Here is a 20693-nt window from a genome sequence, read left to right as displayed (position 1 = left end):
TGCACGTATATATGTACGCATATATGTACGCAATACCATAATCTAGGTAAACATATAGGTGCATATATGCACACATATATACATGCATACATGTACCTATGTGCATATATGTACCTATATGTTTACCTAGATATTAGTAAAATTATTAAAATCCATAGCTGCTAGACAACATAAATAAAAGCCCAAAATGTAGAAATTTATTTTTTTTATTTTCTTAAGAACAATTAAATAGTAAAAGAACAAAAATATAGTACAAGAACAAAAATAAGACAAAAAACTGAACAGAAAGAAAAAAAAGTATTTTGAGGACCTTCTCAGCTTTGTGAGCTTTGAATTGATAGATGTGCCTGTCTACCCTCGGGTGGCTGCCGGCCACTTCTTCAATGTAGCATCTAGAGAAGACAAAAATAATAAGACAGTATAATAATAATAAATGATTATTTATTAAAACTTCAGACAACAACAATTAGTGCCACGAGGTTATTTTCAACACTATATGTTCTACAAAATAGAGGACTACACACCTTATAGCGCAATACCCCAGAAATGTGGCTTTAGAAGAGGAAAGGTAGGATTAAGAAGTGAGCAAGCGATGAATTAGTATATAGGTCCCAAGCAGATACAGTAACAATAATGGGTGCCCTACCTTATGCAGTCTCCAATGCCTAATAAACGCGACCAGCTGCTCCCCATCCCCTCTGGTTGGCTTTTCACCTTAAAGTAATATTTCAAAATTATTATTAAAGGGGGGTAAAATGAAGATGGAGAAAGCCATTTTTTTAATATACACATCACGTTTTCTTGAGGTCCAACAACGGCAAGTAAAAAAGCGATGGCCCGCACACAAACATAATTTATTCCGCAGAATATGACTGACTTGTTTTTTTTTTTCAAGGACAGAAGAGATTAGGAACATGTTTTGTACCATTCAGGTTGCAGCAAAGTCTCCGAGTCGAAGGTGCCCAGCAGCAGATTCCGCACCATGGCAGTAGCAGAGGTGGCAAGGCGGGCTGCTCTCCACGCTTCTGCCTGGCAAAACACCACAGAGCTCTTTCAATCTGAAAAATAATTTTACATCACTATTAATTTATTGGCAACTTTTAGAAACTTTCATGTTTCATACTGATAAGCTTCCCAATAGTTAATAGGATTTTATGTATAAATGTAGATTAATGATAAAGATATGAAACAGTGTTTTAAGCTAACCAAAACGAAGCCAAAAACATATTAGCAACCATAATCTAAAGCTATCCAAAACAAGGTGACATACATTAGAACATTTATAAACATCTGTAAACTCCATAAGGCATTAGCTTAGCCACCGGGAAATATCATGTTTGTGCTACATACAGTAAGGCAGCATGTTAGCATGATTTACCTAAACTATGTAAATGCATTGAAAGCCAATGTGTCACACAAGCTGACAAGAGCTAGCTGAAGTGAGGAAAATATTTACTAATATTAGTTTAATATTATCAGAATAAGAGTTATATAAGACTTAATAACTTACCCAGTGTGTCCTCTGTTGGATCTATTCTCTCTTCAAAATGCTCCCGTTCGTCGTCAGAGCCACACAGTCTTCTTCTGAGGTAAATGTAAACTCCTCCCACTTTCCAGAACATTCTGAAGAGTTTCCTTGGATGTGTAGTAGCGCGTGTCATCTTCCAAACGTGCAGAAAACTGAATCTGTGTGTAAACTCAAGCCTGTCTTTGTGTGTGTGTTTTTCATGCTGGTGTCCGGGGGCGTGGCCTAGTATGTAAATTAGCCGGACTAAATTAACAAAAAGTAACTAGCTAAGGAAGACTATCTACAGGTTTTTTTTGTTTTGTTTTTTACAGATAACAGACAACATAAAGTGCACGTGCAAATGTGCAAACAAGAGCAAAACAAAGTGACAATGCGACATAACATAATAATATGGTGTTGAGGTGATGAGTTGAGGTAGTGGAGAAACAGTAAACGTTTCTTAACGTAGCAGCAAGTATTAAGAATTTAAGAAGTTAGTGCAAAAAGTAATCCAGTAATGAATATTGTGCAAAAAAGAGCATTTACAGGTTGGTGTGTACGATAGTTTGGCGGTGTAGGTCAGTGTGTTTGCGAATGTGTTAATTAGTCAGTTCAGTCTCAATGTTTTGAGGTAGTCGAGTTAAGCTGTGTGATAATGAGTGTGTGTGTGTGTGTGTGTGTGTTTATCAGTCCAGGACCTTTTTGTTGAGAAGACAGATGGCTTGTGGAAAAAAGCTGTTGCACAGTCTGGATGTGTGTGCCCGAATGCTTCGGTACCTTTTTCCAGATGGCAGAAGGGTGAAGTGTGTGTGAGAGGGGTGTGTCCGATCAGCCACAATGCTGGTGGCTTTGCGGATGTAGCGTGTGGTGTAGATGTCTTTAATAGAGGGGAGAGAGACTCCGATGATCCCAAACCAGACAGTGATGCAGCCGCTCAGGATGCTCTCGATAGTTCCTCTATAGAAGGTGGTCAGGATCAGTGGTGGAAGCTGGGCCGTCCTCAGACTATTTTTTTTAGAAAGAAGAGACGCTGTTGGGCTTTCTTGTGTATGGAGGTGGTGTTGAGGGACCAGCTGAGGTCCTTCTCCAGATGGACACCCAGGAACATACAGGAAGTAGTGTTTGCTGTAACGTATACACTTCTGTGATATTATCCAGTACATTACTAGGCCTTTGTTTTTGATTGCTTTCTGTGTAAGTTCCTGGCTTTCGATTCTGAACTCTGCCTAGCCCGGGTTACACCTGCTGCAAATCACCGACCTTTGCCCATTGTTTGACTTCTGTTCTTGACATATCTGTGTTTAACTTGTTTGTTTAAAATAAAATTTATTTTACCTGCACTCATATCTCTCGTTCCTCAAGCGTGTGATGGCCAGTTGTTTACCATCAACTCTTCACTATTATACTAAATGGGCCATTTTCACAAAAATAAGCTTTTAGACACAAAATACACAGACTGTAAAGACTGTTCACTTGATATTTGAAGTTTTGCTGCTGAGGTCAAACTTTATAAATGTTTTCAGGAACCACAGTAATAAATTTTTTTCCTACTGAATAAAAGATATAAATTGATAGGTGAACACTAAGTGCACGTTTTTCTAAAATTAACTGTATTTGTATTTAATTGTAACTTTATACTAGTATTGAGATCAATGACTGAGTTTGTTCAGTCTAGCAGATAATGAGGTGCAATAATGAGCCACACAAATTATACAAGGCTTAACTTCAACAGGGGCAGTAGAGTCTAAAAGACTCAAGGGCCAGGGGTAGCTCAGTGGTTAAGGCATTGGACTACGGTTCAGAAGATCCCAGGTTCAAACTCCACAACCACCAAGTTGCCACTGTTGGGCCCTTGAGCAAGGCCCTTAACCCTCAACTGCTTAGAGGTATAAGAGCGCCTGCCTAAATGTAAAGGATTAGATTTTGTTCGTCTCACAAAATAAAAAAATTCTAAATAATGTTATTTGTCACACACACATTTATTTGTCAATACACAGTACAATGTGCAGTTAAATGCTTATTCGACCGCCTGTGACCTTAAAAAAGATTATCAATAAGAAATTATGGAATAAAATAAGAAATAAAATATAGAACTTTAGGTACCACCCACTACCACTTCCACCGATGTAACATGTCTAAGGCTACCCCTCCTGCTCAAATGTACCCTGAACTTTACAGTGGACTATCTTGCACAACTCTATGTTATCTAGATTAGGAAACTGCGCCACTTTACATATTATACATTACATCATCCACTCGTCACTTTACCTTCACTTTGTAATTTGAATTGTTTATCTTGTTTTCGAGAGGCTAAGACAAAATAAGAATTACATTGTACCTAGGTATATATGACAATAAAAATGTTTTATAGCTAGTTTAGATATAAACAAAATGTAAAATATAAAAAAACAAATATAGAAAATTTATCTGTACAAATATAGTAAATATAGAAAATTTTGAAACAAAAATTTAAATAGAAATGTCCGGGGAGTGTAAATGTCCATTAATGTCCAGGGTGTGTCCAAATCTCCACAAGCATGCAATGGTTTAGTCCTGTGTGGCGTTCAAATTCAAATTCAAATTTTATTTGTCACATACACAGTCATACACAGTACGAAATGTAGTGAAATGCTTAAATAGAGAAAGAGAGAACAGTCCATTATTGAGGTGGCTGAGGTCCTTCACCATCTTCCTGGCCGCTTGCTGTAGATGGAGTGCAGGTCAGGGAGCTCGGTGCAGATGATGCGCACAGCTGATCGCTCCACACTCTGTAGAGTTCATCTGTCCTGCATGGTGCTGTTCCCGACCCAGGTTGTGATGTTTTCCATCAGGATGCTCTCTATGGTGCAGGAGTAAAAGTTCCTGAGCACCCTGGAGGCCAGTCTGAAGTCTTTCAAGCATCTGAAGTGGTACAGTAGAGACGCTGCCGGGCCTTTTTTACCATGGTTGATGTGACAGGACCATGACAGTTCCTGCATGACGTGAACACCAAGGTATCGGAAGCTGTCCGCTCTCTCCACTCTTCTAATCTGTTTTATAATTGATTTTTTATATAATAAATGTTTTTGACCTCTTCTGTCAGCAAAAACTGAAAATGTGAAAAGGGCACAATATTTATGTTTTGAACTCTTCAGTAAATACACACTGCTAAATAAACAAATAAATAAATAAAAATGTGGATGTAAGTGAGCAAATAGTTAAGAGTCTTCCATTGGATAACTACTGCAGTGATTAATACAGTTCAGCTGCAACAAGTTATGTAACCCTAAGTGGTGCAGTGAGGAGCTTCTCATTTTTTAAACAACATATCAAAAGACATATCCTGTTGTCATGGTAAAGATTTTGCTCTGTTTTAGAAGAGTCATAAAATTGTCTTGCATCAAGTAAAGAAAACTTCTGTTGCTCAGGCCTAAAATGAAGTCAGCTGAATGTACTAAATGACCAGGTTATCACATCTATGGAGTTTTTTTCCCCTGATGGCACGGGGCATATTCCAAAATGATGTTGACAGAATTCATTAGGCTCAAATTGTGAAAGAATACTTCAGGGATCATGTGACATCATTTTCACACATGGATCGGCCACCACAGTCCAGTAGTGATGGGAAGTTAGAATAATTTTAGTGACTTAGTTCTTTGAATCTCGTTCATCAAAATGAACTAATCTTTTTTTGAGTCATTTAATTCATTTTGTTGTTTTGATAAGAAATAAAATAAAATGTTGCATTTTCAATAAAAAAAGACCCCAAATACAAATTTTGGCTATAGTTCCAGTTATAAAAATTTTATAGCGTATATGAGAGTAACGTCACAAAGGAACGAACGACTCGGGACTTGAAGATTCGTTGAGAACCGTTCAATTCTGTTTCCTGTGTACTGCACTGCATAGCGTCTATGGGAGTCACGTGACAAAAGAACATACGACTCGAAGTAGAAGAGTCATTGAGAAAGAATCGCTCAATTCTGTTTCCTGTACATAACCTACGGAGTTTTTGCGATGCTTTGCGCATGCTCGCCAGTAGAAAATGAACAAATCACTCTCCGAGACTACTCGTTCTTCTGGGTCATTAAAGATTCGTTCAAAAAGAACGAATCGTTCATGAACGACCCATTACTAGAGTCCAGACCTTTACCCCATTGAGAAACTTTGGGATGTGCTGGAGAAAGCTTTACACAGAAATTCCTGAAGAGAAATTCCTGTAACTCTAAATGGAAATAAATGTTTGCATAGTTAAAAAAAAACAAAAAAACTCATGATCTATAAAATTGGTTGGCTGATTAATGTTCCCAAATTGCCGATAGACTGTGATTGGGTGTGAGAAGTGGATCAAGTCTTTATGAACAGATAATCCAGAAGACTAACCCTGGGCACGAAAATTAAAAATATAATATTATATTAAATAATATAAAATAATATAATATAATATAATATAATATAATATAATATAATATAATATAATAAAGGTTAATAAAGGTAAAGGTTTTTTTTTTTGGTTTGTGTTCTGTAGTCGCTCTGTCTGTGTGTGTGTGTGTGTGTGTGTGTTTGTGTAGGGGTGGTTTTCCAGCAAACACGTACAAACAAAGCTAGAAAATCCACTGCAAAACACAAGAAAATAATATGTGAGTGAGAGAGAGGTAACTGGCATTGCTTTTACAGTTCTGCTGTATTTTCTTTGGTTTTAAACACATGGTGTAGAAATTTCTACTCAAACAATTTCTTGACAAATTTCTGTAAAATTAAATGTTTTAACTGTATGTTACTCTACATTAAATTTATAATCAGATACACCTGTACAATAAAAAATAAAAATGACAAATGAATATAAATAATATAATAATATGTTTGTTCAGGAAGCTGGAGGCGGGGATATGCTGAATAATATAAAATGACATCATGGTTTTGAAATTGTCGTAAATGTAGTGTTAAGAATATTGGAGTATTGGAATATTTATAACTTGTGCACTTCAGAATCAGAAATCATTCATTTCTTGGTACTGCACGGGCATTTTGTGTTGGTGTTGGTAGTAAACATTATTCACTTTTCAGGAAGAATGAGGAAATGAGGAAATTTATCATTTGATCTGCCGCCTTAATGTCGTCAAACCTGACGAACAAAACGAGTATTCTAAAGTAAACAAGTATTCTTGTTCGTACACTCTGTGCACAGGGACAACTATAATAAAATGCATATGTTGTTTTAACGTTTATAGCTACCATTGTATTATCCCACACACCCATGCTCTCTCTCTCACACACACAAACACAAGAGAGAGAGAGAGATTGCACAATCCCTGCTTATACTAACATGGCATAGCTGTACTGTATGCACCATAAGCATTAGCACTGCTAACCTCTGAATCTGATGTTTCTTATTATTCTGTTTCTAAACAATGCTTTTGTTCTTCTCCTTCTATATTGATAAATCATGCTGTTACTGTTGTTTTGTTTATTTACACACTTTGGCAATATTAGTTCTTATGGTGGCCATGAACCAGCCATCTGCCAGTGAAGCCCATTTTAACTAAACTCAACTGAGGGAGCGACAGAACCCTAACCTGACTATCCAGTCAGTTCACCTTGATCTTTCTTTTTTCAACAGCCTCGAAGGCCAGACTGCTTATTTACTGTTAATTACTTAATAATAAAATAATAATAAATTACTAAGGCAGCAAGGTGGTCCTAGTGATTAGCACTATTATCTTGCACCTTCAGGGTTCAGGTTTGATTCCCATCTCTGTGCGCATGTGCTTGGTGGGTTTCCTCTGGGTTCTCTGGTTTCCTCCCACAGTACAAAGACATGCAGATTAGGCTAACCGGCGTTTCCAAATTGGCAACAGTGTGTGCAATATATTGTCTCCTCCCAGTTAGAGAGAAAAGTGTGGAATTTTCAGGAAAATTGTTGTAAAAAATTGTGACACCAGCAGATCACGTCAGCAGAACTCTCTTGACAAGAGTTACAATAAATTAGAGTAAATTGCTTACTGAATTTGGTACACTAATTGTTTACATGTAGACAAAGGGAAGTGGATTTTGTATGATTTAGAATCAAACATTTAAAGACTGTAAGTTTAAACATGTCTTGATTTCTACTTTGTTATGATTCCTTTATCGAGTGCGGTTGTGTGATTGCAGGTCTGCATTTATTCCTGGAGCACATTCCATTAAAGAAACGCACCACAGACCTGTGAAAATGAGTTCCCCTAATGAAGATGGTGATAAATATGAGAAGTAAGACAAGTGAAGTATCATAACCAGTACTATAACCAATTCATTAGGTATACAACAGTGATTTCGCTCCTGACTTGTCCATTATGGCAGTGGTGATATTTTACACAAAGTGTGTACAGGAGCTCGGTGCTCGCTGTGATTTAAGGAAATACTGTCGAGCTTTAACTAGTGCTGCAGAATTTTCCCCATTCATTTAATCAATTTTAATTAATGTTTTAACATGATTTAAAAAATCTTTATTTGAGATTGTACATGCTTATACATATGCATCTTTAACACCCTTAAAAACTGAAATATTATATTAATATTAAGACCAAGATCAGTTATTTCAGAACTTTTTCCACCTTTAATATGACCTTTTACCTGTACAACTCAATAAAAAAATAAACTGAAATATTTTTAAAGACTAAAAATAAAAAACTAAAATTATGTGGTTAACTAAATATGTACACCCCTAAATTAATACTTTGTTGAAGCACTTTTTGATTTTTTTCTATCAGCATGGCAATATTTGCTCATTCTTCTTTGCAAAAATGCTCCAAATCTTTCTAACGATTCGTTCCATAACCCAAAAATATTAATATCATTAATATCAATCTTAATTTAAAATAAAACAAATTAACCTGCACTTTACATTTTGATAGAATTATGGCTGTAGTGATTGAAATCAGAGAGAGGAGAGGAGGAAGGGGGCTGCTGTGTAGCACAAGCACTAGCACACACACATCTCTGCGCAAGCACACACACACACCACCACACAACAAACACACATACAAACACAAAATAAAAGATGCTTTAGAGAAAAAACATTGGCTCAGTTGTGATCGCATTACTCTTGCCGTTAAAACAAGCAGCACATATATCAAGACTCGCTTTATCAAGACAAAATGTATTTAAAAATTTTGCTTATCTTGCGGAGCGCTCGCAAACCGGGTTACTTGTAATCCATGATTCCACTGTATTTGGAACTGTTTACAAGTTCCTCCACCTTGACTAAGGCCCCAGTTCCAGCTGAAGAAAAACAGCCCCTAAGCATATGCTGCCACCACCACGCTTCATTGTGGATACAGTGTTCTTTTTGTGATGTGCGGTGTTGTTTTTGTACCAAACATATCTTATGGAATTATGGCCAAAAAGTTCAAACCTTGGTTTCATCAGACGATAACATTTTCCCACATGTTTTTGGGAGACAGGTTTGTTTTTTGTAAATGTTAAGCCAGACTTGGGTGTTTTTCTTCACCCTACCCGATATACCAGACAAATGAAGAATTCAGGAGATTGTTGTCACATGTACTACACAGCCAGTACCACCAGAAATTCCTGCACCTCCTCTTGGCAGGCTCCCTGACCAGTTTTCTTCTTGTTGTTTTATCAGTTTTGGAGCGACATCAAGTTTTTGGCAATGTCACTGCTGCACCATATTTTCTCCACTTGATGATGACCGTCTTCATTGTGTTCCATGGTGTATCTATTGCCCTGGAAATTCTTTTGTAGTCTTCTCCTGGCTGATACCAATGAGAGCTCTCTGTGAACCATGGCTTTTGCTGTAAGATGCATCTAAGATGTAAGGAAAAGCCTACTACAACAGCTGAATTTAATTTGGGGTTAATCAGAGGCACTTTAAATGATGGCAGGTGTGTACTGACTAAGTTTGAATGTCATTGCTTAATTCTGAACAACACATCCCCAGTTATATAAGGGTGTACACCAGTGGCGGCTGCTAGCTTTTGAAACAGGGGAAGCTCATATTTCTCTCTCCTCGTAAGGAAGACTACTAAATGGTTTTGCCAAAAGCAGGTCAACAATATTAGCCCCGTCTGCGTCTGCCATTATGCACAGCTTGCTAGCTGGCTAGTTTCCCCCTCCACGAGCTACTTCAATTATATGATCGAACTAACTTTACAATGCTGAAACAAGGAGCAAAGTCAAGAACGCTATAATATGTTTTTTTTTATTATTTAAAGAATGATTTGTACAAACAAAAATGGTTTATATCACCAGCAAACAATACAGAGTGCAGCAGTTCGTCGTACCACTTCACCTGCAAATCCGCATGGGACTGAACTCGAATCTCTGTAGCGCTGATGTATACTTAAGACATGCTGTCAATCAAAAAAGGGGTTCCGCCCTTTAAACAGCTCCTCCAATCATCATGCAGCAGCCCAGCGTCCTGACATTAAAGGTGAAAAAAGTTCTGAAATGATCTATCTTGGTATGTGTACTTACCGCAGATGTGCTATTTTTAAACTGAATGATGTCATAGCCAAGATCAAGTAGCTCAGCTTGTTTAAGCTGAGGAATTTGACACTGAAACAGTTTTGATAAGTATCTGGCTCTGTAAATCCAGTTTTCTGCAACCCACAGAAACTCTCACACTGAACCTTAAATGTAAGCACCATTCAATATCAAAAGTGTCGTTAGATTTAATCCTATTTTAATGCACTAAACCTGCTTTGTAATGAATACCCTGATATTGTTTTTGAATTAGATATCAGAACAAAAGATCTCAGTCTCCTGCACCAAGCAATGTGTCTATGCGGAGTGACAAGTCAATGAACGCAACTATAGTGTTTCAACAGGCAGAGAAAGAAAGGTAAAGAATGTCCAGTGAACCATGTTAACAATGCTTACAACTTAATTAAGTTAATAATGGAATTTTAGGAAGATTTTTTAAAAACAAGTAAAAAAAAATAATTACTTAGGAATTGTTTTTAATTAGATACCAGAAAGAAAAATCTCACGCACCTGTACCCAGCATTGTGTCTATGCGGAGTGACAAGTCAATGAACGCAACAATAGTGTTTCAACAGACAGAAAAAGGTAAGGAATGTCTTGTGAACAGTTCTAACAGTATTTACACCATAAGTCAAAAAAAAAGAGTTTAATTATGTAGGAATAAGAATGTAGGAGACACTGAGATAAATCTAATGTAAGTGTGGAATGTGTCCAGATTATTGGCTTTTTGTTGTTGTTGTTTTTTACTAACTAATTTCAAACTGATGTATGTGAAAGGGTTATTAATCAGAAGAATTTTGCATCACCTAAACATTGTTTGGTGTCTATGAAGAGCGATCAGTCACTGGGTGCACCAACAGTGCTGCAGGGCAGGTAAGGAAAAACTAATGAATGATACAGTTTTTATTGCAACTTTATTTTACTTTATTTCTGATTTTAGAACATAAATTATATAACAAGAAAAAAAAAATTATCTTTATTTGTATATATAATTATTACCTGGTGCAATGTCATTGAAATTGTACCTATTGTATTGTTTGCCCCTGTATTATATACTGTACTGTGTATAAATATTACATTTTTTAACTATGTTTGTTTTTTTCTTTATTTTTTCTTACAGTACACACACACACACACACACACACACTTGGTATAGAAAAGAATCACCCCATTTGCACATCTAGACTTTGCAATATTTGCCCACTCTTCTTTACAGAACTGCTCAAGTTAAGTTAAATGTGACAGTGACCGTTTGTGGACTGCAATCTTCAAGTCTTTCCACAGATTTTCAATGGGGTTAAAGTCATGGCTTTGACTGACTAGGCCATCCATGGACAGTCACCTTTTTTCTCCTTCAACCACTTTGTGGTCAGTTTTGCTGTGTGCTTTAGGTCATTGTCATGTTGGAAGGTAAACCTTCTTCCCATTGAAAACTTTCTGGCAGATTGTTATCTATACATATCCAATGGTGTTGTGGTCAAATGTGACATGTGGCATTTCTTGAGGAGTGGCTTTCGTCTTGCAACCCTCCCATACAAGCCACATTTGTGAATAATTTGTGATATTGTTGTCACATGCACACAGTGAACAATCTTTGTCATAAATTCCTGCCACTGCTTTAAATCTGCTATTGGTTTCTTGGTAGCGTCTCTGATCAGTTTATACCTGGCTCTTTTATCCCGTTTGGAGTGACACCCTGATCCAGGGAGGGTCTGTGTTGTTCCAAATACCTTCCACTGCTTAATGATAGACTTCACTGTGCTTCTAGGCAATGACAAAGCCTTTATTTTTTGTATTCGTCTCCTGATTTGTAGCTGTGCACGACTTTATCCGGGAGATCTTCTGACAGTGATTCAGTTTTTTTTCCTGACATGTTGGTGTTGGAGTAAATAGAGCTGGATAAAACTGTGTTTATATTTATTTCAGGCTGCCAAGCAACATAATATGACTATTTTAAAAGGTGGTGATTCTTTTTTATACTGACAGGAAGCCAATAAAATATATGAGTGTGTGACTTTTTTTGGTCGGGCAGTATATATTTGTCTCACACAAATTAATCACCTAATATGGATATTAAAATTGTGATCATTAATTATTTTTGAAGACCAGTCAGTTTCTGGGTGCTAACTATAAATCCAGTTTATCACACCACTGACAAGCTGTTTTATTCCTTACTTAACATCAGATTAATATTGTCTTTTTTTAAGAGACAAACGTGGCATAACAAATACGTCCATGGGGCTGGATGCTGATTTCCAGGATCAGGTACTGTACAGTATATGGTGCTATTATTATTATTCGTAGTAGTAGTATGCATTTTATTTATAGAACACTTTTCATAGGGACACAATCTTATAGTACTTACCAAACAGATATGGCTAAGAGGGCTGAAAAAGCAAAATAACTAACTAAAAACTTTAGTAAACAGGTGAGTTTTTAGGCTTGATTTTAAAAGAGACAGAAACTGAAGAATTAAGGGAGTTTGGGAGGGATTTCCTCAGGCGAGGTGCAGCAGAACTTAAAGCTTTCTCCCCCATGGAACATCTCGAACATCTCATTTAGGAACTTATCGATTCTTGGGGGCAATTTCTTAGATACAATTTTTTGAACAATTGCTAAATGTTCAACTTCCCAGGAGTAATGTGGTTGTAAAAACCATGAGTGGAGATGATTTACTGTAAATGCTTGGTGAAGTTGCGTAGTAAAAAGTAGAAATCAGAGTTATGTTTAATCGTAATAGTAAGAGCAGTTCCACACACAATGTTAGAACTGGAGAACTGGAACTAAACATTGTGTCCATAAGAAAACCACTTGTTAGTGAGACTCAGAAAAAGACTTCAGTTAGCTAGGGAGCATAAAGATTTTACTTTGGAGTAACAGATAAAGGTATCATTTATGTTGTATGTAGCACCTTGGTCCTGGAGGAACACCGTTTCATTTCACTGTGTACTGTACAGTATATGGTTGAAATGACAATAAAAACTACAACAGGGTAAGAAGGGTAGTGCATGAAGCAATGCACCCGTCATGCATTGTGGTGGTGCTATGATCTGGGGTTGCTTTAGTTGCTCAGGTCTAGGCTCAGCAGTGTTATGTGGCAATAAATTAAAGTCAGGTGATGACCTCAATGTACAGAATGACCAGGTTATCACATCTATGGAGTTTTTCTTCCCCAATGGCATGGCCACATTCCAGATCTCAGATTGTGAGTATTTCTGGTTAGGAATCATTTTTTCCACCTGAACTTAACAGCAGATTGCTACGGCAAAAGATAAAACTCTTCCAAGCAAGAGAGTGATACAAGTGGTTCCATGTTCGGAAGCCAACTCAGGTTGGCACAGCCTTCATTTTATTGTTCCAAAGAGAGGGGTCACATTGTGGGCATAGCCTACGTATACCTAGTGCTGCTGTTCGGTTTGTGGTTAGTTCCAAATTGTGTCTTCAGTAGAAAGACCTTCACATATTGGTCTATCTAGATGACTGGGCTCTACTAGCAAACTTTAGAGAGGGGGCAGAGAGGTAAACAGCACTTGTTCTGTCTTACATTTATGCTCTGTGTTTCTTAGAGAAACAGGAAAGTTTGCTAACTCCATGTCAACAATTTTCATTCCTACATCTGGTTCAAATGCATCCTGATCTGTTGAGTTTGCATGCTTACCTGTTGAGATATTAAATTTTATAGCTAAGAGTCTTCCTCCAAATATAGTCAAAATGTTGCAAAATGCTCAGGCCTTATCCACTAGTGGTTTTTATGCTTAAAAGTGAAGGTTTTTTGAGCAGTGTTATTAGGAACATAATGTTCTCGCATTTTAGTGCTCCATGGTCGAGGTTTTTCTTTTCTACAGGAGTGTCATCAGTGCTCATCTTTCGCCGATGGGTTTATTAGAGGGGACGCTGTCTGTATCGCATAGTAATGTCAAGCATACTTGTCCTCACTTACGGCGTGAATAAAAGTATCAGGACACAAGAGTGTGTGATATCCCATACAGTATGTGTACCTCACAACTCTCCTTCAGGGAAGAGAAGTTATTGTCACAAGCATTCCTTCTTTTTATATTACCTTGTTAGAACAATGAGAGGATCACCTGCTCCTTAGCATAGTGTCGGGAAAAACGAAAGTTATTTTATTATAACCAGTGTCTCAGTGAGATCCTATACTGATCCTATAATGCCCCAAATATTTATATGTCTTCATTGATATTATTAATGATTACAATATAAATTAGTTAATTAATGCATTAGTTAGTTAATTAGTTTTTTGATTAAGAATTTCTCTTTAGCATGTGCAACCAGGATAAACATCATGCAGTGTTAGAGTGATGGAAAACAAAGAGCATCAGAGCAGTATCAGAGGTGAGGTACAGAACATTAAGCTTGTACAAAAAAAAATTACCTCGGATTTGTAGTTTTTGATTAATCATATCATGGGTGTAATGTAATTTCATTACCTATGGGAAACTTTAAAACACAAACAAAAGCAAAATTTTTTATTACTTTCTTTGTGTTTTAGAACCAGATCTTGTGTGCAAGCAAGAATTTAAATCTAAACTGCAGAATAAATTCCGGACAATTAATGAAGGAATGCCTCTTCATGGCAGGCCAAGACTTCTAAATGACATTTACACAGACCTTCACATCATATCTTGTGAAAACAAACACATCAGTGATGAGCATGAGGTCAGAAATATTGAAAAGGCATGTAGGAGACTAAGAACAGATGAGTCAATCAGCTATAATGACGTATTTCTACCCTTACCTGGAGATGAGAAACCCATCAGAGCTGTGCTAACAGAAGGCATTGCTGGAATTGGTAAATCAGTATCTGTGCAGAAGTTTGTTCTGGACTGGGCTGAAGGAAAAGCAAATCAAGATTTGGATTTCATTTTCCCATTTAACTTTAGGGAGCTAAATTTTAAAAAGGAGCAAAATCTCAGTGTGTTGGAGCTTCTTCATTGTTTTTTTCCAGAAACCAAAGACCAAACTGTGGACTATCATCATTACAAAATCATGTTCATCTTTGATGGACTGGATGAGTCTCGTTTAAAATTAGATTTTACAAAAAGCAAAATGTTGACAGATCTAACAGAGTCAGATTCAGTAGACGTACTGTTAACAAATCTTATTAAAGGGAATCTGCTTCCATCTGCACTCCTCTGGATAACATCTCGACCTGCAGCATCCAGTCAGATTCCACCTGTTTATATTAACAGAGTAACGGAGATACGAGGGTTTAATGACCCTCAGAAAGATGAGTACTTCAGAAAAAGAATCAGTGATCAAACCCTGGCTAATAAAATCATCTCACACCTGAAGTCATCACGAAGTCTTTACATTATGTGCCACATGCCAGTCTTCTGTTGGATTACAGCGACTGTTCTCGAGGGAATGTTCAGTGAAGCAGGAACTGGAGACGTCCCCAAGACGCTGACTCAAATGTTCACACATTTCCTGATGTTACAGATCAAACATGGCTCCCAAAAGTACAAAAGACATGAAATGAATTCTGGACATATTGGAGACATTGTACTAAAACTGGGAAAGCTGGCATTCCAGCAGCTGGAGAAGGGAAACCTGATCTTCTATAAGGAGGACATCACTGAGTGTGGCATTGATGTCAGAGAGGCCACAGTGTACTCAGGAGTTTGCACTCAGATCTTTATTGAGGAAGTCACTTCACATCTGGGGAAGGTGTACAGCTTTGTGCATCTAAGTGTTCAGGAGCATCTTGCTGCAGTGTATGCTTTTCTCTCATGTGTCAATGGAAATCTTTCAAAACAACAAATCCCTAAAACCTTTGGCGTCTCCAACAAGGCAATGCTGTTAGATCTTCTAAAGGCAGCAGTAGACAAGGCCTTACAGAGTAAGAATGGACACCTGGACTTTTTCCTCCGCTTCCTTATGGGTGTCTCACTGGAGTCCAATTCAGTTCTCTTACAAGACCTACTGACAGAGATAGGATGCAGATATCTGAGGGAAAATGGTGACACAAAAGAGAAAATAACCACATACATCAAGGAGAAGATCTGGAAGAATCCATCATTAGACAAATCCATCAATCTGTTCTATTGTTTAAATGAACTAAATGACCAGTCTCTGGTACAGGAAGTTCAAACATTTTTGAGTAAAACAGAAAATAATCAACTACATGGAGTCAAACTTTCTCCAGTTCAATGGTCAGCTCTGGTTTTTGTCCTGCTGAACTCAGAGGAGAAGCTGGAAGAGTTTAATCTGCAGAAATTTGCAGCATCAGATGAAGGTTTGAAGATCTTGTCCCCAGTTGTCTCAGTATCGAGAAAGGCTCTGTAAGTTTTGTTTGGATTTTTCTGTGATTGTGGTTCATTTGTTGTAGTTCAGTAATGATAGGATGAATACGTTTTTAATTTCGTAGAGTCCAGCCACAATTTTTTTTCACCACAAAGGCTTTAGTTTTTTAAGTAGACTGAATTCTTTTTGAGGCCAAATGCCAGTAGAGCTGTTCAGTTTTTAACTGTTTTGGTTGGTTTTCAAGGGTTGGTTATATTTAGAGAATTCAGAAAAAAAAACATGCATGATTTATGAAAGATGATGCCAAATAATAGTCTTTCTCCATACAGTGTAAAAAGGTGTATAATGTACTGTATAATCAGGTGTTTGGTGACTTTATAACTATGTAGTTTTTGATACCCATGGCCTTTTATTTTTTTTGTCACAGGCTGTGTGGTTGTAATCTCACAAAGAAAAGTGGTACAGTTCTGGCAAAAGTTATCAGCTCAGGTTCTCGGTGTGTGAAAGAGCTAGACCTGAGTGATAATAAACTGAGGGATTCAGGAGTCATACAGCTTTCTGCTGGATTGGAAAGTCCAAACTGTATACTGGAAGTCCTTAGGTAAGACCTTCATTTGCTAATTATGTTAACCACATCAAGAATGTGTGCGACTGTAGCGCAAATGGTGAGTGTTTGCCAAAAAATGAGAGAAGAGGCTAGTAATGTGTACTGTAATACTCTGGGGAAATGAACTTCTGTTAGTCTTCAGTGATGGACTACTGAAGTAAAACCCTGTCCCCAAGGGTTACATTTGACAAATAAAACACTCGGCTCTCATATGTGGGAGAAACTGAAATCTCAGAATGAAATGTTGACACCCACAGTAAGTGTTAAACCTTTCTATTAATACTGCAGCAAAGTCCAATGTCTTTTTCTCCTGCAGGTTGCGTAACTGCAGCATTACAGAAGAAGGCTGTGTCGCTCTTGCTGAAGCTCTGAGGACAAAGTCACACCTGAGAGAGCTCGATCTGCGCGGTAATGATTTAGGAGAACAGGGAGTGAAGCTGCTCTCTGAAATAAAGGAGGATAAAAAGTACACACTGGAGACGTTGAGGTGAGTTACTGATATATTCATGCTTACACAAGATATAAATAGTGTGTATAAGGGAAATATTTTTAATATATTAAAATACTGTATAATAGCATGGTTGCTATTAATACCAAATTTCTAGCCATAAAGTGTGTCATGTGTGCAACTTTTAATATGTTATGGAATGTCATACTTGATATGTACTTTAGCCCTCAAGTCATTATTTGGCATCAAGAGATAAAAAAATGCATTGTATCTTCTCAACCTTCAGCAAGTGAGATCAAATCATAATGACCACTCACAGCATGAACAGTAAAGTAAATATTACCTTTTAAAATTCTTACACTATATATACACTGGATGCACAGTGTATTAGGCAAGGTGTATTTTAGAGGATTTATTTTATTGTTGAACAAATACAGGTCCCCTTATTCAGCTGAAAATATAAATAAACCTCAAACCTTAATGTTTAACAAAGGAAAAGTGAGTTTTGGCTTTTTAGGTTGAATATACAGTACAGTATAAGTGTGCAGAATTATTATGCACCTAAATGAAAAACTATTTTTTCCCCGATCTCAATTGTCTATTTAAAACTTTAAGAGCAAGAGTACTTCTTTCCAGTAAGTGCCTTTCATCCATGGAGTCTAGCCTGGTCTTAATTCTGTTGGGAAGGCCTTTGCTTTCAGCCAAGCAATAGAGTACTTGGATGCAGGTAATGGAGAGTTGTCCTGAATTAACATCATATTCTACTTGAATAATGCAGAATTCTTACTTTAACGCTACATTAAGAGAGTTTATTTTAAAAACTGGCAGTAGGTTCAGGAGTTGGTTTTAAGTACATGTTCAACACAAAAAAGTTGATTCTTAACAATAGCCCTCCTCCTAATCTTTCCTGAGATATTTCTTTGCTCCAATCTTCACGTTTCTACTTGTGAGTTTTGTTCGGTGGTGGTCACATTTCAGGTTTCCTTACCTTGGCCATGTCTTTAAGCACTGAACATCTTGTACACTCCAGATAGTGTGGTTCTGGAATATGGTGGCATTAGAGGATAGTAGGTTCCTGGTAGATTCCTGATTAATTCTTCTCAGGTCTTTTGTGGTTAACTTGCCTCTTTTCTTCTTCACACATTTTGTGGTCCTGTTGACTTCAACAAAACAGGTGATTGTCCTGTGATCACCCCTCAATAGCTTATCTATTTCAAAAGTGTTGCATCCCTTTGAAAGACATTTTACAATTTTGGACTTGTTAAACGCCATTTTATCCCATTTTGTCTCAGGTAAAGAAACTGCCTAATAATTATGCACACCTTGATTTACTTTAGGGTGCTAACAACCCCCTTATTACATAAACACATATCACCTGAGAATGCTTGAATCCAGTTAGCATTCAAGTTCGGAGTTTGAAAATATGCATAGAAATAACAATAAATTCAGGATACGCTCGTGCCTAATAATTGTGCTTGCAATGTACAAGTTCCACATTCCTACTCGGTCTTTAAAAGTTATATCAAGCACGGTGTTATTATCAGTGAAGCGAATGAAGCTGGACATGGAATTAGTGATCATGATGTGGGACAGGTATGGAGAGAAGCTTCATACTGTAGCTCCATAGTGCCTAGACACACTGACACAAGCAGCTTCCAGCAGACGAATTCTACCAGCAACCAAGAACTTTAAAATGATATGATAAAAAAAAGAAAAGAAAAATAAAACTTCAGTGGCAATTAAACACCCAAAATCATCCTGTTAATGGAGAATACACTAAACAGTGCTTTGGTATAGTTAAGATTAAAACATCACAATGTTAATGTTTTGACTTTCATATAATTGATATAATTTTAAAGGAAGTGACCTAGAATTTTATTATCATCATATTAGTTATGTTAGCTGATATAGTTTTGTAAGTAAAAGCAGTAAAAATGATTTAAATGTTTTCAGAACGTGTGTGCAGGGGGTATGGATGGGACTTTCTGTATGAATGGAATACATGTGGATGTCTGACAATTTTGTCCAATTATCTTACAGACTCTGAATCTCCAGACCTGACCTGGTGTAAGGATGAAGTCACAACACAACATCTGAACCTTTTGTCAGTTGTTTATTACTGTATATGTTATTGTGAGCTGATTTCTACGCTGGGGTCAGAGCGCAGGGTCGGCTGGGATACAGCGCCCCCTGGATCAGAGAGGGTTAAGGGACTTGCTCAGGAGTTTAACAGTGGCAACTTGGGCTCGAACCCTCAATTTTTCGATCAATAATACAGCAACCTACAGCCTTAACTGACTGAGCCACGACTGGCCTTATTTATTCTCACTGTGGCTGTTTATAATCTGTTTCTTTAATATTTCTTGTAAAACTATTTTAATAAACAAATGTTGATTTTTTTTGACAGCAAAAACTTGGAATGTAGAAACAGAACATTATTTTAGTTTTTATATTATCAGTATTGTAAATGTGTAACACTTTGTCTTGTTCCTGATCTGTGACATGATGTTTCATATTATTAACATTAATGATTAAAGATGGGTGAATGAATGTATCATTCGTTCATTAGGTTTCAATTCCTTTTTTGAGTGCTTATAAGTGATCAAGAAACCAATCCAGTGACATCAAGATAAATTTTTTGATGGCTTTTAAAAATATATATATATATTAAAATGTCCAGTTGCACCACAGATCGTCTTGTACATAAAGTGCCTGGAGGTTAAGACTTGCACAGTTGCACAGAGTGACGTGGTTGGACCAGCCAATTGTGTGTGTGCATCAATAAATATTTTTCTGCGCTGATGGTACGGGTATATTCCAAGATGACGATGCCAGGATTCATTGGATATTGTGTGTGAGCGGTTCAGGGAGCATGAGGGATCAGTGTACATATTGCATTTATCAATAAGATCTCTGAAGTTACAATAAAAGATAAAATGTTTTTCTGAGTGTTATAATTTAGCTGTTTTGTTATGGGTCCAATCCCCAGCCTTTTAGACACTCAAGAAAATGTGTTGAAAGCAATCTGCTATCTTTATTCTGCATTTCACTATTTTTCTGCTTGAGTTCTAAATAGAATTTTCTTCAATGTGTACTTTGGCAGACAAGAGTTGCACATGATTCTGACATATGAACATAAACGATAGTATGAAACACCAGTTTGTGTTCCATATAAATAAGTAAAAATGTATTAGCCCACTGGCAAAAGAAATGTACACTAATATACAGTAAGAGGAGTGCAGAAAGGGTTAAACACTCTGGGGTCTGTAGTGACCTTTGCATTATGAATAGATGTCTAGACTCTAGATGAAATGGCATACTGTAGTAGAAGTTCTGTAATTAAGAGGTGTTTATTTCCACACACATTGTTCTGATAAAATGGGGAAAAAACAGCATCAGGAAGC

At 37.0% G+C, this 20693-nt stretch overlaps 1 protein-coding gene and 1 long non-coding RNA gene across 2 annotated transcripts; one reads left to right on the top strand and one right to left on the bottom strand.

Annotated features, from left to right (window-relative positions):
• Positions 1-355: 355 nt before the first annotated feature.
• On the bottom strand, positions 356-1034 carry LOC128527625 (uncharacterized). The gene is made up of 3 exons (XR_008360899.1): positions 926-1034; positions 647-714; positions 356-392 (listed from the first exon to the last, which is right to left on the bottom strand). It is a non-coding gene; the product is annotated as an uncharacterized LOC128527625 (long non-coding RNA).
• A 9714-nt stretch (positions 1035-10748) lies between these two features.
• Positions 10749-19884, top strand: LOC128527610 (NLR family CARD domain-containing protein 3-like). The gene is made up of 7 exons (XM_053500077.1): positions 10749-10843; positions 12178-12235; positions 14251-14323; positions 14481-16272; positions 16662-16835; positions 17158-17328; positions 19330-19884. The coding sequence occupies exons 3-7, from the start codon at positions 14290-14292 to the stop codon at positions 19334-19336; spliced, it is 2178 nt and encodes a 725-aa protein (XP_053356052.1). The 5' UTR covers positions 10749-10843; positions 12178-12235; positions 14251-14289; the 3' UTR covers positions 19337-19884.
• The last annotated feature ends 809 nt before the right edge of the window (positions 19885-20693 follow it).

The sequence above is a fragment of the Clarias gariepinus genome, chromosome 7 (genome assembly GCF_024256425.1).
Source record: "Clarias gariepinus isolate MV-2021 ecotype Netherlands chromosome 7, CGAR_prim_01v2, whole genome shotgun sequence".
In the NCBI taxonomy this organism is placed as follows: Eukaryota; Metazoa; Chordata; class Actinopteri; order Siluriformes; family Clariidae; genus Clarias; species Clarias gariepinus.
Note: the sequence above shows the minus strand (reverse complement) of the source record. Positions and strands in the feature narration are given on the sequence as shown.

Coding starts and splice junctions, on each gene's coding strand:
- LOC128527610 (XM_053500077.1), top strand. CDS start 14,290: ATGGAAAACAAAGAGCATCAGAGCAGTATCAGAG. Junction 14,324..14,480: donor GCATCAGAGCAGTATCAGAG/GTGAGGTACAGA, acceptor TTTGTGTTTTAG/AACCAGATCTTGTGTGCAAG. Junction 16,273..16,661: donor TCAGTATCGAGAAAGGCTCT/GTAAGTTTTGTT, acceptor TTTTTGTCACAG/GCTGTGTGGTTGTAATCTCA.